A 19,326-nucleotide genomic window follows, 5' to 3' on the forward strand; every position below is an offset into this window, starting at 1 on the left:
GAACTGGGACACACACTTTGCCAGGGGCTTTCACAGAGATTTGTTGACAGAGGAATCTTGAGTTCCATTCCAGATTCTGGAGGGGAATGGGCGTACATGCCACTGTTCCACCTACCAAACCTGAACCCTCCTGAATCAGTCCCAGTCTTGTCTCTCCCCTTCAGCACACAGTTAAATTTTGGAAAAGCTAAAACTCACTGAAAACAGGTTCTATAAATGGGAAGAATTATGTAACCTTAACTAATGCAGATCTGGTTGCACTGCTTATAATGCCAACTAGTTCTCCTTTATTTACTACTTTTGACATGTTCTTTGATTAGTTGTTTGCAAAGACCCAGATGCCTAGACTCTATTATATCATGATCTGCCATGTGCTTTGTTAATCTTTTGCTAAATTATTGTTTCAACCAATTGGAGAGGTACATATGTAAGGCTTACAGGACTGTAAATTCACTGGATCAACCTCTAGAGGTGGTGTTTTTTTTTTTTTTGTTTAAAGCTTGTTACCCTCCAATCCTCTGAACAATGGCTGTTTTTAATTATTGCATGTTTTTGTTAACAGCTCAGCTACTTCTGCTTAGACTTCTTCAGAACTCTCGATTTACCATTTGGGTCTGGTAACTTACTGCTTTTTAAATTAACAATTTGCTCCAACATCTATTCTGACACCTCTGAATATATCACCTTTATTACAAGAAAAGAGCAGGTCCTGGATAAGAAGCTCTTCAGCATTCTCGGTGGTGAAGATTGATGCAAAGAAATGTCCTTATCGTCCTTAATTGCCCCCTTCAACTATTGATGATTTAGTGGACACATTGATTCTTCTGCAGGCTTCCTGTTTCTGATACTTAAAAAAAACCAAAACCCTTTTTTACCTTTAGCTGTTTGCTCTTTTAAATCAATTTTGGTCCTTCTAGTTCCATCTCTTATTGGCTGCTGTAATTTATGCCTGTTTATTGGTTTTACTATAGTCAGATTTCCAAGTTTCGAAGTATTTCTGTTTGCTCAAGTAGCCTCGAGTACTGTCATTTAGCCACATTCGTTTAAACACTCTTCGCTTTCTCGCAGTAAACATTTTCTGAGACTTACTGTTTTTAAGTACCATCCCTGCATTCACCAAGGATTTAAATTCCTTTATTTTTAACTTCAGGGCCTTTTTGACTAACCTTCTCATTTGACTAAAACCTAATTTTCTCAAGTTTAATGTCACTGTCACTTTATAGTACACTACCTGCCCCTTGGCTTTTGAATCTAGATACAGTGTGTTGCTTAAAACTAAGTTAAGGCTAGCCTCTCTTGTTGGATGCTCTAGGACAAATTGCTCCAAGAAGCAATCACTAAAGGTGTTGAGAAATTGTTTCTCTTAAAAACTTTGCCTTGTTGTGTCATTTGTGAAATAGATGAAGACAAACATGACAAGAACAGCTTCTCATTAAAGCCATTTTTGGAAGATGGACAGGCTAGAAGATTTTTTAAAATCTGGGTGCTGTTCCCAAAGTTTTAGAGGAAATAATAATAACTGGTATTCCCTTTCTACTATCTCACTAAATACCTGCCACTTATAAAGCATGTGGAGCAGCAAAGATTGACAGAGGGGTGTAATGACACCCATAGCTAGGGTTGCCAACTTTCTAAATACAGAAAACTAAACACCCTTGCCCCACCCCATCCTGCTTCTTCTCCTGAGGCTCCGCTCACTCCTCATCCCCCTCCCTCAGTCGCTCGCTCTCCACCCCCCACTTTGCTCACTTCCCCCCTCACGGGACTCACCTGCTGCCTGCAGAGTCAGGCTGGGAGGAGCTGACAAGGAACCTGCCCATCTGCAAAATCAGGGCACAGCAGAGGTCGATCCCCGGAGCAAGAAGCTGGGGGGGGGGGGTGTCAGTCCCCATAGCGAGGGGTTAGGGTTGGGGCAATCAGGGAGTGTTGGGGCAGAAAGGGGGATGGACAGGATCCCCCCGGGTGGTGGGACCTACCTCTTGGAACCTGGTCCGGAAACAAGTCAACACTCTGTCAAGCAGCTGAGCAGAGAGCAAGCTCCTCTATCTAGGGTGACCAGATAGGGACAGTCCTGGTATTTGGGGCTTTTTCTTCTATAGGCGCCTATTACCCCCCACCCCCTGTCCTGATTCTTCACACTTGCTGTCCGGTCACCCTAAGCTCCTCCATGTGGCTCCAGCCACAGCAGCTCCTCTCCCCTCCTCCCCCAGTGGCAGAGACCAGTTACTGCGGTCAAGTGGACTTTTAGCATCCGGTCAGCACTGGACATTCCTGTCAAAAACCAGACACCTGGAAACCCTACTCATAGCACTAACACTGCATTGTTTTCAGAAACAAATACGCTACAGAAAATGTACTAATTCATAATGCATTATCAAAAATTGTTAAAATTGCAATTGTGAAAATAAGTTAAACATGATGTATTAAAGTTTATTTTGCAGAATATTAATAGTGGGGTCTTAATTTGCTGTTTTATGATTTTTTTTTTATAATGCAAAAAAGTAACTACTGAAGTTACCAATGTTTCTCTGAAAAGCCATCAGAAAAGAGTTATTGGCCTATTTTCTTCCTTCTGCAGTCTGAGGAGTTTCACAGTATAATAAATCAGTTTTCAACACACACAAAATCAAAGTTTACTCCAGAACTTGGATTTTATACATTTTAAATGCATATTTTTATGCAAACAGCTTATTTATGTAATTGCAAATTGCCAGTGTATAATTATACCAGACAAACCAGCAAAACATTTATGAAATAAATATAAACAGCTTACTTTGACCACATAATTGAACCTTCTGATGTCCTGAATTGCACTTGAAAAATCTAAGCGATTAAAAGCTTCTCCCAATGTGCAATAGCCATGTCTCTTGAAAAAGAAGAAAACATACTTTTAGAGCAAACAAAGAAAAAACTGGTTCAGTTAATCATCACTAATGTTCTGATTCAAGAATGCACCTAAGCATGTACTTAAAGGTAAACATAAACCTAAGCACCCTTATGGAACAGGGATACTTTCCTAATCTAGGCCAAGCATTCATTTGATTTCTTAGGGTATGTCTACATTACGAGAATAGTTCGATTTTACTTAAAGCGAATTTGTGGAACCGATATTACAAAGTCGAACGTGTGTATCCACATTAAGGACAGTAATTCGACTTTGTGAATCCACACTAATGGGGCAAGCGTCGACAGTGGAAGCGGTGCACTGTGGGCAGCTATCCCACAGTTCCTGCAGTCCCCGCTGCCCATTGGAATTCTGGGTCGAGCCCTCAATGCCTGCTGGCACATTTTTTGTGTCAAGGGTGGTTTTGGGTAACTGTCGTCATTCAACCCTCACTCCCGCTCTCCCTCCGTGAAAGCACCGGCGGGCAATCAGTTCGCGCACTTTTCCGGTGATTGACAGCATGGACGCCACAGTACTGCGAGCATGGAGCTGCAGTTATGGCCATTGTCAACACCTCGCAAGTGGTTGCGAAACTTTTGGATGCGGAAGGGAACATTCCTGGAACTTTGTGAGTTGCTGTCCCCTGCCCTGAAGCGCAAGGACATCCGGGTGCGAGCAGCCCTGACTGTCCAGAAGCGAGTGGCCATAGCCTTCTGGAAGCTTGCAACGCCAGACAGCTACCGGTCAGTTGCAAACCAATTTGGAGTGGGCAAACCTACCGTGGGGGTTGCTGTGATGCAAGTAGCCAACGCAATCGTTGAGCTACTGCTCTCAAAGGTAGTGACCCTGGGAAACGTGCAGGTGATCATACAGGGCTTCGCTGCGATGGGATTCCCAAACTGCGGTGGGGCTGTAGATGGAACTCACATCCTTATCCTGGGACCGGACCACCAGACCAGCCAGTACATTAACCGAAAGGGCTAATTTTCAATGGTGCTGCAAGCACTGGTGGACCATAGGGGATGTTTTACCAACATCAACGTCGGATGGCTGGGCAAGGTTCATGATGCTCGCGTTTTCAGGAACTCTGGTCTGTTTAGACGGCTGAAGGAAGGTTTTTACTTCCCGGACCACAAAATAACTGCTGGGGATGTGGAGATGCCTATAGTAATCCTCGGGGACCCAGCCTACCCGCTAATGCCCTGGCTCATGAAGCCCTATACAGGCGCCCTGGACTGTGAAAAGGAACTCTTCAACTACCGGCTGAGCAAGTGCAGAATGGTGGTGGGGGGTGCTTTTGGATGTCTGAAGGGGAGATGGAGAAGCTTATTGACTTGCTTTGATCTCAGCGAAACCAATATCCCCATTGTTATTGCAGCTTGCTGTGTGCTCCACAATCTCTGTGAGAGCAAGGGGGAGACGTTTATGGCGAGGTGGGAGGTTGAGGCAAATCGCCTGGCTGCTGATTACGCCCAGCCAGACAGCCGGGTGATTAGACGAGCCCAGCGGGACGTGCTGTGCATCCGGGAAGCTTTGAAAGCTAGGTTCCAGAGTGAGCAGGGTAACCTGTGACTATTAAGTTTGTTTAAACAGAAGCTGAACCTGCCCCCGTTTCTTTACCCAGTTAATATTGACTATCCTCTCCAGTTACCAACCCCCTTCCCCACACACCTTTAAAAATAAAATAAATGAAACTTTGTTCATTAACACAGTTTTCTTTATTAAGGATTTCGTGGTAAAGTGTTGAAACTGGGACGCAGACTGTGGTGGGGAGCGGGTGTAGTGATGGAAAGGATGCTTCTAGACTCGAGGAATGACAGGCTCCTGCTCCTAGAGCGGTCCGCAGTGGTGGACTGGTTGTTTCAACGGAGCCTGCCACCCCTCCTTTTTGGGACTCTGTGTGTGGGGGCTATGTGACTTTGTGGTGGGGGAGGGCAGTTACAGATCCCCTGCTGTGTGGCTCTGTCATCCAGGCTAAGGACTGCTGCATAAGATCTGTAACCGCCCTCCCCCACCACAAACTCACATAGCCCCCCCCCACAGAACATGAAAACCACCTCCCAGACTGACCAGGGTGTCTAGTGACTGCGATGTGTGTGTGACCTACTACTGAACCTGCCCCCGTGTCTGTACCCTGGTAAAGGTGACTGTCCTCTCCAATTACCAACCCCCTTCAAACACACTCTCCTCTAAAAGAACATGACGGAAACAGTAATGAACAGAAACTTATTTTTTATTAACAACTACACAGTTAGGGGATGAAACTGGGACGGGGGCTTGGGTGAGGTGCTTTTGGGAATGAGAGCCTTCTGCTACTTGAGCAGTCTGCAGGGGTGGAGTGACTGTTTTCACGGACCCTGCCGCCCCTCCTTCTCGGGACTTTGGGTAAGAGGGGGGATGGGACTTTGTGGTGGGGGAGGCCGGTTAGAGATAGAATGCAGTGGGGCTCTGTCCTCCTGCCCTGCAGAACATCTACAAGGCGCCGGAGCATGTCCGTTTGCTCCCTCATTAGTCCAAGCAGTGTTTGAGTCGCCTGCTGGTCTTCCTGCCGCCACCTGTCCTCCAGTTCGCTGTGTGATCGCTGGTATTGCGACATGTTCTCCCTCCACTGGGTCTGCTGTGCCGCCTCGGCTCAGGAGCAGCCCATAAGTTCTGAAAACATCTCATCCGGTGTCCTTTTTTTTCGTCACCTGATCTGCGCCAGCCTCTGGGAGGGGGATGCCGGGGTAGCTCGGGAGACACTCGCAGCTGTGGGATGGGAAAAAGGGAGTGAATTCCTCACAAAGATCATTTTTTGTGAACAATGAACATAGTCTTTTCTCTGTGAACAAGACCATGCACAGTACCTATCACATGCACACTCAGTACAAGGTCGAATTTTTGGCCTTCCCATTGAGTGCCTGGGGTCTTGCTGTACAGATCACACAAGCAGGGCCGGACAACAGAATTCGGCTAGCAGGCGGACATGGTAAGCTGTAGACTTTTCGCTGCTTAAAGCTTAATTTATAGTAGTGCCCTCCTTTCACGTTCCAAGCAATGCTCCTAGCGTTGGCCAGTTCCTGCTGCCGGCAATCCGGCCAGCATGAACTCTGCCCCATCCCACCCCCCTCGCAGCTGTCCCCGGGAAAGATCCCTGCATGCTGCCCCTGTCCCGCCTCCACCACATGGCTGTAAACCACCGGTTACAGTTATGTAAAGGAACAGGCAATCAGTCCCAATACTAACATTCCCCTAATTCAAAGCAGGTCACCATGAGTGATATCACTCTGATGAAGATTTCGGAGACAGAGAAAGACCACATGCTGCGTGAATGCCAGCAAACACCAGAGCCGTATGCCACCATGCTTTGCGAGGCAATGATCCCGGAGTACTTGCTGCTAGCCTGGCGTGGAAAAGTTTCCTACCATGGAGGACGCAATAAGGCCACTCTCCCCAGGAACCTGATGCAAAGGCTTTCACAATACCTCCAGGAGAGCTTCGTGGAGATGTCCCAGGAGGATTTCTGCTCTATCCCTGGACATGTTGATAAATTTTTCCAATAGCTGCACTGGCAAGGACTAAAAACTAAAGCGCCTAGGGCAAACTAATCATGAAAAACTCATTGTTAAGATACCATTCCTATTCAGTTCAAAATAAATGTTTAAAAAACACTTACCTACTGATCCTTCCCCTGATTCACGGTCCGGGTTACCGCCTTGGGAGGGTTGGCAGGGGATCTCCGTGAGGGTGATGAAGAGATCCTTGCTGTCGGGGAAATCACCGTTGAAAGCGCTGTTGACTGCCTCGTCCTCCTCATCTCCTTCCCTATCTTCCCCGTCCACGAACAGCTCTGAGGAAGCGGCCGTCGACAATACCCCATTGTCGGAGACCAGCGGTGAGGTAGTGGTGGTGGCCGCACCTAGAATGGAATGCAGTGCCTCATAGAAACGGCATGTCTCGGGCTGGGATTCGAAGCGGCCGTCTGACTCTTTGGTCTTCTGGTACCCTTGTCTCAGCTCCTTGATTTTCACGCGGCACTGCGTTGCATCCCAGCTGTATCCTCTCTCCATCATGGCTTTTGATATCGTCTCGTAGATCTTCGCATTCAGTTTTTTCGATCGCAGTTCCGAAAGCACGGACTCATCGCCCCACACAGCGATCAGATCCAAGACTTCCCGATCAGTCCATGCTGGGGCCCTCTTTCTATTCTGCGATTGCATGGTCACCTCTGCTGGAGAGCTCTGCATCGTTGCCAGTGCTGCTGAGCTCGCCACGATGTCCAAACAGGAAATGAGATTCAAACTGGCCAGACAGGAAAAGGAATTCAAATTTTCCTGGGGCTTTTCCTGTGTGGCTCGTCAGAGCATCCGAGCTCAGACTGCTGTCCAGAGCGTCAACAGAGTGGTGCACTGTGGGATAGCTCTCGGAGCTATTAGCGTCGAATTCCATCCACACCTACCCTAATTCGACATGGCCATGTCAAATTTAGCGCTACTTCCTTCGTCTGGGAGGAGTACAGAAATTGATTTAAAGAGACCTCTATGTCGAAATAAATAGCTTCATTGTGTGGACGGGTGCAGGGTTAATTTGAGTTAACGCTGCTAAATTCGACATAACCTCCTAGTGTAGACCAGGCCTTAGAGAGCAGATGAGGAAACTACAACTGCTCCATTTTGAACTAAAAGGTATCTAAGTGATGCCACACATTAGTAAGGCCTTATCTTCATTACAGGTGAATTCTCCTGGGACAATTCTGAACCAAAAATAAAAAATTCTGTGCACAATATTTTAAAATTCTGCATATTTTATTTGTCAAAATAACAATTTAATCATACCAGTTTCAATTATTTTGGCAATTTATTTCAAAAGACCTGTTAGCAAGTATGTCTGTAACAGAGACAACAAAAAAGATTCAGGAAATGTTTTTTTGACAAACAGATTCCTTACTAGGCATATTATTACAGAACTTGATGCATCTTTGTTGACTGTTATCTATTTCAGTGAAATTAAATATTTCATTTAAACAAAGTCATTATACAAACGTACTGTAACGACCTGGCGTAAGGGACTGCTAGCATCCTTAAGGACTGTTTTGTGTCTGTCTGTCACGTCCTGTCCAAGTTCAAACTTCTGTGTGTATTGTAAGGTTTTACGGTCACGCCACTGTAGCAGGAGGGGGGTTGGTGAGTTAGTGGTAGTTTAGTTGTAGGATAATGGTGGTTAGCATGGGGAAATGGAGAACCCAGGTAGAGTGTGTGTTGGGGTGATTGCACACGTGTGTGTTTGTGTGGGCTGGGTCATGTACATGGTTCACCAGCCAACACCCTTTTGTCTCTGAAGGTGGTATGCATGCCCTGTGCCAGGCATGGGCAGGACTGCTGGAGAGGTACAGTGATAAGTGGGAATGGAGGCGGTGGGTTCAGGCTCATGTGTGCGCAAAGACTTTACATTTATATATAACTAATACAACTGAAACACACAAAACTGGAAAAGGAAACAGTTTGGTGGAAATCGCAAATTCTGCATGAAAAATAAAATTCCACAAGGAACATTAATTCTGCGCAAATTCTGCATTTGCAATGGCACACAATTTCATCAGGAACCATGGGGTAAGTAAACATGTGCTTGTAAGTGCGTGGTAGCCTACCCCACTACTACACAATTGTTGTAGATATTAGTACACTGCTGTCACATCCTATGTCTGTACTGGCATTGTATGTGGCAGTGACAAGCAATACAGTTATCTTGGCTTGTATCTTAAGATTAATTGTGTCACTCTGTGCTTACATTTGCAGGGTGCTGTAGGACAACTTGTCTGTTCGCTCTTGGGATTATGGGAGGAAATAGTCTAGGACCACAAAATTCACTTACTGGCAGTAACCAAGCTGATGTAGTAGTGTGCCGTTTGGCTACCTAATCACCAGGGCCAAGAACTACTCCTTTTTATTGATGCGATGTTTTGTTTTTGTGTCTCTGCACTAGCTGTTAGATGTGGGCAGGGACTTCAGAGGCTGTTTTGGGGCTAGAGGAGATTGAGGTAGCAGCTTGCAGTCAAAAGTAGCATCAAAGCAATTGAACAGGACTAAGTGGACATGGAGGCATAGACTAAGACTATGCTGTTTTTAAATGGCAGATAACCCCTACTTCGGGGTAGGAGCAGAGGCACACGCTGGTAGGAGCACATGATGATGGAAACATGGGATGACTAGTCATGAGTAAGCTGTGAGGCTGTCACAGAGGTCATGGAATCCATGACTTTCTGTAACTTCTGCAGCAGCCAGCAGCAGCAGTTTGGGTGTGTGGGAGGGGGTTCAGGGTTAGGGGCAGAGGGTGGGGGTGGGGCTCCCCAGCTCCCACTGGCATGGCCCTGCAGCTCCTAGGCGGAGAGATCAGGGGGCTCCGCGTGCTGCCCGCACCCACAGGACCTGCCCCCGCAGCTCCTATTGGCTGCGAGCTGCGCAGCCAGTGCTTGTGGTGGGAGCAGTGCGCTGATCCTCCTGTCCCCTCCACTGCCTCGGAGCTGCACGGATACGTGGAGCCGGGTAGGGAGCCTGCCAGCCCCACTAACCTTCCCCTCCCAGCATCGCGTGGCCTGGTCCCCTTCCACCCAACACCATGACTTCTCTAGTGCTGGACTACTGTAACAGGGTCAGCACCATCCATGACTTACTAAAAATACCCATGACGAAAATGTAGCCTTAGCCATGAGGCCAGAACTTTCACAGACCATTGCTTCTGGGTAGGAACACAAGCACATTATGACGGAAACGTGGGATGACTAGCCATGACCCCAGAACTTTCACATGAAGAAACACACATTCATGGAACTGAGTAAGGTGCTTCCCTGGCGCTTAAGAGACAGAGCACCCAGATGTGAGAACGAATAATGGTTTAGAAGTGCGTTTCTATTGCACTGTGTAAACTGCCAACTTCAGACTGCTGCAGATCTGTTGGCAATCAGATAAGATGCCGACTTCTCCCCTGCTTCTTCAGTGCGGATACCCTCTAACACACTGTGCTCTTCCTGGGATGTTTAAGGGAACAGCTCTTGTGAATCGGAGACAAACTTGTGGACCAGGCTAGAGCCATCCTCCTCTGCCTTTCCCTCTCCTTGCTGTCTGGGCTAGGTCACATCTCCATGGACATCCAAATTCTGAACCCACACACCTCCTAGCTCCGCAGATGAGTCCAGACTGAAACGGGTCTACGTGCTCCTCACAGGGCTGCTCAGAACAGAGTCCATTTCATTGTAAAATGAACATGTTGCTGGGGCACTACCACACTTCTTATTCTTTTTCCTGGTCTTCCAATAGCTCACCTCGAGCCCCTTTATTCTCTCTCTGCACTGCTGTTTGGTCTGCTCAATCCTGTGATCAGCCTGCAGCTCCTCAGATATACCTTTTGTACAGTTTGACATTCCTCTTTGTACAGTTAAAGATGTGGGTTTACTTCAGTCCAAAGCTGCACCAAGATTCTGGTGCGTTTGTAAGGCCAGGAGGCTGCATACCAATACACATGCTTCTTAGGGGCCACTGTTTCAAACACTGGGGATAGGATAGCTGGGGAAACTGCAAGCAGGGTGGGACTATGCACTTTCTTGAGAAGAAGGAAGTGAAGGTAGACCATTTCTAGTCAGGGCTCAGGGAGATGGCAAGATAGAACACATGAATATGTACCCAACGGGCTTATGGGAATTAATTGAAGGACCATGGTATCTCAATTGTTGAGCAGCTACAGACAGGGCGTCTCCAGGTGCCAGCTCAGCAAGCAGGTGCTTGGGGCGGCCAAGGGGAAGGGGCAGCACGTTGGGCTCTTCGGCGGCGGGTCCCTGTCCCTCTTGGAGGGAAGCACCTGCCGCCGAATTGCCACCGAAGAAGAAAGCGGGACAGTGGAGCTGCTGCTGATCGCAATCGCGGCTTCTTTTTTTCCTTTTTTGCCGCCGCTTGGGGTGGCAAAAACCCTGGAGCCGGTCCTGGCTACAGATACCCTTGTTTTAACTATGCTGACCTTGTGGTAGCAACGTGTTAAAAGCTATCTTGTGGTCTGCCCTATTGTTCCGATGTGATGGCTGCCCCACCGTAAGACTGTCTGAATGAATACAGTGTTGGGAGGGCCGGGGGGACGATGACCCAGGGTTGATCATGAGGTTAACATACAGTGAAGATAAAGCTTAAGATGTGTACTTAAACACCACTTGTAATCAGGCAGTAAATAAGGACTGCAAGACAGCTTAGAGCACTTACTTCTCTGGTGCTTTCTTTGTGAACATAGATCCATTTTTCACGATAAAAACCTAAAAACAAATAAATTAATGTAACAATTTTATCTTTCAGCACATTGGGTAATATTTATTACATAAGTTACACAAATGTATCATTCTTGATAAAACTCTGCAAATGAGAGGTTTTTTTAAGATATTAAGATGAAGGCTACTTACAAAAGTTTGAAACAGCTGATGGATAAACAGTTCCAAAAGTACCTAAGTGACTTAGGCACTTACAAAAATTTTATACCATGTAGTAAATTACACATATAAAAAAAACCTAAACAAAAAGAAAATTATTTAGGTTGCAAAGCCAAGCATTCAAAAGTACGGAAACTCCAGATTTTAGGTGGCACCAGCAAGCTATATTCTGCCCTCTTGTGAGTATATATTAGGATACAGTTTTAATTACATGATCTCATATTTTACACAGGGCCCCAACCTCATTCTGTGCACATACTCTGCTGTCTCCCCAGGAACAGTCTTTGCCCCAGGGTTCCCCTGTGTTGTCCCCTCAACCCCAAACAATTTGTGCCCCCCCTCCAGTGTTCTGTATGCCCCTTTCTGTCCCTCCATGCTCTGTGTCTTCAAGGATTGTGGATCACTGTATCCCCCAGTTTTTTTTTAAATCATTAAGTACCCTAGATGCTGTGATTAAAAGTAAAGGGGGGAGGGGAGAATCCATAAAAATTCATTTTTCCAAGAGCTGTTTCACTACTGACAACTTGAATTAAAATTACATACAAGATTAGCACATGCTTATAAAGGCAGTAACTAAAAAGTAAGCTTACGTATTCAGAAGAACCTCAGTTTAAAGTAAAATTCCCCCAGAAAAAGAAAATAAAAGCAGCGTCAGTAGACTTTGATTATTAAAGTGATTTCACAATTCACAAATGTAATTTCATGGGATCATCAAGATCTTATGCTCACCGATTAATGATAAGAGTAGTTTAGAAAAGCTGTATCATTTATGTATGCATTATTAATACTGAGTTTTTGTAAAAGCAGTATTAATAAGGATTAGCGAATTATGCCCTTATGAGTAAGCTTAAAGAGAAATATTTAAATACTTAAAAAGTTATAAAACATCGTCCAAACTAGAGCTAAAAGCAATCTAGTCTTACATTGTGATTTTGTGTTATTCCGAAAATGGTCTTTTTTCCTTTTCTTGGCTGCAAATTCACAATCTTCAGTTCTGTAGATTTCTTCATCATCATCAGTTAAGATGCTGAAATAAAACACACATTTAACTAAAGAACTGTCTAATGATAAGTATTTAACTATAGAGGGCTTGCACCTCACTCTGCCAATTGGAAATTCACAATTTAAAGAGAATATTATGTCAGGGACCTTAGCAGAGAAATTGTCATGTTCAGCACCTCCTCTCTCATTTTCATAATTGTGTAGTATCCTTGTTTCAAATATATAATAGCTTCCATAGGAAATTCATATTACGGACATATTTAAAACCTTAAAAAGTATAATTTAGGAGGTGGAACTAATGAGGAGCCAGCACTATATGATCAAACACCTTTCTTCAAACTGCTATTGTGTGTGCATAGATCACCACTGGCTGATGGACTACAGTCTGGAAACCACTGCAGTATATCAAGGTTCTCAGATTCCAAGGCCAGAAAGGACCACTGTGATCATCTAGTTTGCCCTCCTGTGTAACACAGCCCATAGAAATTCCCAAAGTAATTCATAGAGCATCCAGTCTTAATTTAAAAATTGTTTGTGATGGAGACTCTTGGGAAATTGCTTCAATGATTACTCACTCTCACTGTTAAAAATGTATAGCTCATATTCAGTCTGAATTTGTCTAGTTTCAACTTCCGGCCATTAAAATGAGGTCATACCTTTCTCTGTTAGACTGAAGAGCCCATTATTAAATATTTGTTCCCCATGTAGGTACTTATAAACTGTAATCAAGTTACCCCTTCTCGTTCTCTTTGTTAAGCTACATAGATGAGCTTCTTCGGTCTATCGCTATAAAGCATGTTTTCTAATCCTTTAATCTTTCTTGTGGCTTTTCTTTGAAATCTCTCCAGTTTATCAACATCTTTCTTGAATTGTGGATACCTGAACTGGACACAGTATTCCAGCAGTGGTTGTACCAATGCTAAACAGAGAGGTAAAATAACTTCTCTACTCCTATTTGAGATACCCATTTATGGATCCAATGATTGCATTAGCCATAGCATTGCACTGGGAGTTCATGTTCAGCTGATTATCCACCATGACCTCCAAATCTTTTTCAGAGTCACTCCCTTCCCAGGATAGAGTCCCCTGTCCTGAATGCATGGCCTACATTCTTTGTTTCTAGATGTAGGCATTTACTTATAGCCATATTAAAACACATTGTTTTATTGCACCCAGCTTACCAAGTGATCCAGATTGCTCTGTGTAGGGTACCTGTCATCTTCATTATTTGCCACTCCCACAATTTGAGTCATCTGCAAACTTTATCAATGATGATTTAATGTTTTCTTCCAGGTCATTAATAAAAATGTTAAGCAGCATATAGTAAAGAACCAATCTCAACACCCTTAACATCACACCATTTAAAGATGATTCGCCATTTAAAACTACGTTGTGACACTTATGAGTTAGTCAGTTTTTAATCCATTTAATGTGTGCCAAGTTAATTTTATATCATTCTAGCTTTTTCAATCACAATATCATGCGATACCAAATCAAATGACTTACAGAAATTGAAGTATATTACAATTAACACACTATTTCCTTTATCAACCAAGCTTGTGAGATCATCAAAAAAAAAAAGGTAATGAGTTAGTTTGACAGAATCTGTTTTTTCATAAACCCATGCTGATTGGCATGAATTATATTATTCTCCTTTATTTCTTAACTGAGTCTGACATCAGCCACCTCATTATCTTGATTGGGATCGATGTCATACTGACAGGCTTATAATTACCCGGGTCATCCTATTTACCCTTTTTAAACATTAGCACAATATTAGCTTCCTTCCTGTCTTCTGGAACTTCCCTGATGTTCCAAGACTTAGTGAAAGCAACTTTAAGGTCCAGTAAGCTCCTCAGCCCGCTCTTTTAAAACTCTTGGGACACAAGTTATCAGACTTGCTGATTTAAAAAGTCTAACTCTGGTAGCTGCTGTTTAATGTCCTGCTGAGATACTAGTGGAATGGAAAGAGTGATATCAGTTCCCCCCTCCCCCCCAAATACAGAAGAGACATATTTATTGACCCTTTCAGCCTTTTCTGCATTATTATTGATTTTGTCAGAATGCGCAGTTCCTGGAATCTAAATGCTTTGTCCAATTTACCCAATTTCACCCAAATTTATTTTTGGACGGAAACCGAGTTCCAACAATGTCAGAGTGTCCCGTTTTGACACTTTCTGAATGAAACATTTTGATATTTTTTGTTTTGAAACAACTTTTTGATTTTGAATTTTTTTACTTTATATACTATAATACAACAAAGCATTTTAAAAGTCAAAACCAAAACTTTTCAATCTTGTCCAAACAAAACATTTTGATCAACCCAAAATGATTTCTTTCCGAGTTTTCCTTCAGGGAGAATTTCTAAGTTTTGGGTTTTCATTCTGATGGAGAAACCATATTTCAAAAATCTTGAAATTCTCCACAAAACAGAATTTCTGTCCTCCATACAGTTCTACTCCTATGGTATTTACAAACATTGTTCTGCCATAGTGCTCAAATGGAGGCAAGTGGATTTCTTCAGGGTTGGCTTCTTTTTAAAAGGATTTGCAGTCAATATTGTCAGCTGCCATCACTGGGGACTAATAACCACCAGCACTAGGAACAAGTTGTTGATAGTTTATTGTCTATAGCTGGTTTATGACCTACAGCTGATTTTAATGATATTGTGTTATCTGTATTGTATAAACATTATACATCATAAACCCGCCAACGTGGACTTGGCTATATGTTAGTTTAATTCCCTTCCAACCTTGAACAAGCAGCTCAAAGTTCAGCTGAGGTATAAGGAAGTAATGGCCTATCTTTCAGGGAGCACATTCCTGAGCAAAGGAGTCAAGCAGCAGAATCAGAAGGAAAGATTTCTTGGGCTTGAATTTCCCCTGTGGAACATGCTCTTAGAGGTTAATAGTGCTCTACCTGAGAGTCCAACTTCTCTCTGGAATCCAGCCCTGTCACTCACAAGCACAGCAGAGTACTTGACATTGGTTCTTTGGCTCCATTATATCCTCATTGACAAACACTCCTCAAGAGAGAAGAAAATCCACCTTAATTGTACGACTGTGACACAGCTCAATTCCTACCACGTATGTTTGTCTTTTTTTACTCTAGATTTAGCATTCTCGTCAGATGATTGGGCTGAAGTTTGATTCTCATGTAAGGGTAGTGTCACCAGACAGCAAGTGTGAAAAATAGGGACAGAGATGGGGAGGGGGGGGTAATAGGAGCCTATATAAGAAAAAGACCCAAAAATCGGGACTGTCCCTATAAAAGCGGGACATCTGGTCACCCTATGTAAGAGAAGGACAAATAATGCTCCCTAAAGCCAGGCAAAAATGGTGCAGACCTTTCTACAACACAGCTCTGTCAAAGCACCTTATTCCTGACCTGCAGCTCCATCTGCTTCCCCAGTCCTCAGCCCCACACAACTTTGCCAGTGCACCTCAAACGGCTGGTCTGCAGTTCCTATAATTATGATACAACATAACGTTAGTGTCTTCGATACAAAAGTACACCTCTACCCTGATATAACACGACCCGATATAACATGAATTTGAATATAACATGGTAAAGCAGTGCTCCGGAAGGGGCGGGGCTGCGCACTCTGGTGGATCAAAGCAAGTTCGCTATAACACGGTTTCACCTATAACGCGGTAAATTTTTTGGCTCCCGAGGACAGCGTTATATCGGGGTAGAGGTGTATTTCAAAATGCTTTACCAAAGTTAAATAACAGCCAAGGAAGAGAAAAATGCAGGGGCAAAGGTAAGGGAGAAAACAATGGTTTGTAGATGAGATTGAAATTCAGATTATTCTGTTATTTTTAAAGAGACTAAAGCTATGCTAAACTCTGAACAGAGACAAAAAGGACAAGGGAACCTGCCCCAACACATTTACAGTCTGCATTTAGCAGTGATGCAATGGGTAATAAACTGCAAGGTGGGTTTGGAGTGAAGTGGAGTATGGCAAGGATAATAGATCACCTTGTGATTACATTACTATCTACTCTATTGCAGTTCTATTCAAATTCTTCTAACATGTCAGCAAAATAGTAATTAAAGGGAGAACAAGTCAATATAGGTTATCTGGACTTTCAAAAAGCCTTTGGCAAAGTCCCCCACATGACTATTAAGGAAACTAAGTCGTGGAGTGGAAGGTAAAGCACTGTGTGAATTAAAGAGGAGTTAAGAAAAAGAAGACAAAAAATAGAAATAAATGGCCAATTTGTAGCATGGCAAAAGGTAAACAGTGGGGCAACTTAAGATTTTATTACTAATGATCCTGAAGAGGAGGTGTGCATTCAAGTAGCAAAATTTGCAAATGACATAAAATTATTTAGGTTAGTCAAGGCCAGAAAAGACATGAACATCATCAGAGGGACCTCGGAAAGCTAGAAAAATGGGCCATATGATGGCAGATAAAATTCAGGCATATAATCACAGCAATGTAGGGATGGGAGGAAACTCAAGAGGTCATCTAGTCCACCCCCCTGCACTGAGGCAGGACCAAGTATACATAGACCATCCCTGACAGATGCTTGTCTAATCTCTTCTTTAAAACGTCTAATGATTGGGACTCCCCAACCTCCCTAAGTAGCCTGTTTCAGTGCTTAAGCTTAACTATCCTTATACGTAGAAAGTTTTTCCTAATATACAGCCTAAATCTTAATATACAGCTTAAGTCTCCCTTGCTGCAAACAAAGCCAATTCTTGTTCTATCATTGGTGGACATGGAGAACAATTGATCACTGTCCTCTTTACAACAACTTTTTACATATGTGAAGACTTAGCTCACCCCTGAGCCTTCTTTCCTTTGGACTAAACATGCCCAGTTCTTTCAATCTTTCCTCATAAGTCATGTTTTCCAACCTCCTACTTTTGTTGCTCTATTCTGGACTCTCTCAAATTTGTCCACATCTTTCTTAAAACGTGGTGCCCAGAATTGGACATAATACTCCATGAGGCCTTACCAGTGCACAGTAAAGTGGGACAATTACCTCCCATGTCTTACATATGACTGCCCTGATAATACATCCCCAGAATTACATTTCCCTTTTTCACAACAGCATTGCATTGTTGACTCATATTCAATTTGTGATTCACCTTAATCCCCAGATCCTTTTCTGCAGTGCTGCTGCCCCGCCAGTTATTCCCAATCTGGTTTTGTGCATTTGATTTTCCTATCTAAGTGTAGTATTTTGCACTTTCCTTTATTGAATTTTATCCTACTGATTTTAGGCCAATTCTCCAGTTTATCAAGGTAATTTTGACTTTTAATTCTGTCCTCCAAAGTGCTTGCAACCCCTCCCAGAGTGGTGTGATCCACAAATATTGTAAGTGTACTTCCACTCCATCACCCGGGACAGACCTCTGCAGGATCTGACTTGATGTGTCTTCCCAGTTTGACAGCAAACCATTGATAACTACTCTGAGTATTGTTTTACAATCAGTTGTGCACCCACCTTATAGTAATTTCATCTGGACCATATTTCCTTAGTTTGCTTATGAGAATGTCATGTAAAACTATGTCAAAAGCCATACTAAAGATATATCATGTCTACTGCTTTCTCCCCCTTCTTCCCGCCCCCTCCAATCTTCTAGTCTTGTTACCCTGTCAAAGAAGAAATTAGTTTGGTTTGGCATGATTTGTTCTTGACAAATCCATATTGGCTATTACTTATCATCTTGTTATACTCTAGGTGCTCACAAACAGATTGTTTAATAATTTGTTCCAGTATCTTTCCAGGTATCCAAATGAGGCTGACAGGTCTATCTTTGTTCTCTTTGTTCCCCTTTTTAAAGATAGGTACTATGTTTGCCCTTCTCCAGTTCTCTGGAACCTAACCCATCCTCCGTGAATTCTCGAAGATAATTGCTGATGGTTCAGAGATTACTTTGGATTTTTTTAAAGTACTGTAGGGAAAATTTTATCAGGCCTTTTCAACTGGGTGCATCTAAATATTATTTAACTTGTACCTTCCCGATTCTGCCCTCTGTTCTTTCCCCTTGTTAATATTAATTGTGTGAAGCATCTGGCCACAATTTACCTTTTTAGCGATGAATGAAGCAAAAGTGGCATTAAATACTTATTTTGTCCGTGTTCACAAATACAAGGTACTGTACAATAAGAAATAATTAAATTAACTGTAACTAAAAAAAAAAAAAAAAAGACCAGGGCAAGCACTTTGGTAAGAGTCAACTAGAAGGCTAAGCATGGGGGATGGGCAGAAGAGAAGCATGTCAGGGAAGGGATAGACCGTGGCATATTTGAGAGAGTTACACAAGTTACTAGCAAAGACGCATGTCCACCTCATGCAGTAGGTGGTGAGAACAGGGAGCAAAGGGCAGAGAAAATAGGGTCAAGCCATAGGAAAGGAAGTCAAGAGAAGAAGTTGTTTTCTTAAGGGGTGGATGTCAGAAATGCCCAGGGATGACAAGAGAATTAGAGAGGGAGGCATGTGGCTCTGAGGCAAGTGTGAGCAGAGTAGATAGAAATGAGAGTGGAAGTTTCCAGCATCTTTGGAAATGTGGGGGGAGTAGGAAGTACACTTTGGAAAGCAGGGCTTTGGAGCTTTGCTCCGGCTCCGCTCCAGCTCCAGCTCCAGGCAAAAAACCTGTGCTCCACTGCTCCACGCTCTGGCATCCGCTCCAAAGCCTTGTTGGAAAGAACCCTCTGTTGTTACAGTCGGGTCATACACTGCTCGGTCAGTGCCCTTCAGTCCTCCCCTGAAACACTCCCTTCTATTCCAGTCCTGGGCAGGGGCCACTCTATAGGCAAACAAAGCAGCTGCCTAGGCTGTAAGGATAAGGCCTTTGTCTGCAGCCATATTGTAAGGCCTAAAGCCGAAGGCCTTCGTCTGCAGCCAGATTAAAAGACATCCAAGCAGCAGCCATTAGCTAAGAAGCAGGAAGTCACATCCTCACATTCCATCTAAATTATGTAAAAACAATGGAATATCCGGCTGTTTAGAAGGAGACCCCGTCCTAATGGCACCCACTA

General features: G+C 43.7%; 1 protein-coding gene across 5 annotated transcripts in view; it reads right to left on the minus strand.

Moving 5' to 3' along the window:
• The window catches only part of FBXO25 (F-box protein 25), an 82,734-nt gene that overhangs the window by 39,643 nt on the left and 23,765 nt on the right, over window positions 1-19,326 (minus strand). For 4 of the 5 annotated variants that reach the window (XM_034766397.1, XM_034766396.1, XM_034766394.1 and 1 more), the window contains exons 3-5: window positions 12,251-12,354; window positions 11,107-11,156; window positions 2,774-2,866 (exon numbers count right to left, since the gene is read on the minus strand). In XM_034766397.1, coding sequence (XP_034622288.1) covers window positions 2,774-2,866; window positions 11,107-11,156; window positions 12,251-12,354 — 247 coding nt within the window. Of the gene's footprint in view, window positions 1-2,773; window positions 2,867-11,106; window positions 11,157-12,250; window positions 12,355-19,326 lie in introns of those variants that run through there. The other variant, XM_034766398.1, reaches the window with a different exon arrangement.

The sequence above is a fragment of the Trachemys scripta genome, chromosome 3, assembly GCF_013100865.1.
Source record: "Trachemys scripta elegans isolate TJP31775 chromosome 3, CAS_Tse_1.0, whole genome shotgun sequence".
Taxonomy (NCBI): Eukaryota; Metazoa; Chordata; order Testudines; family Emydidae; genus Trachemys; species Trachemys scripta.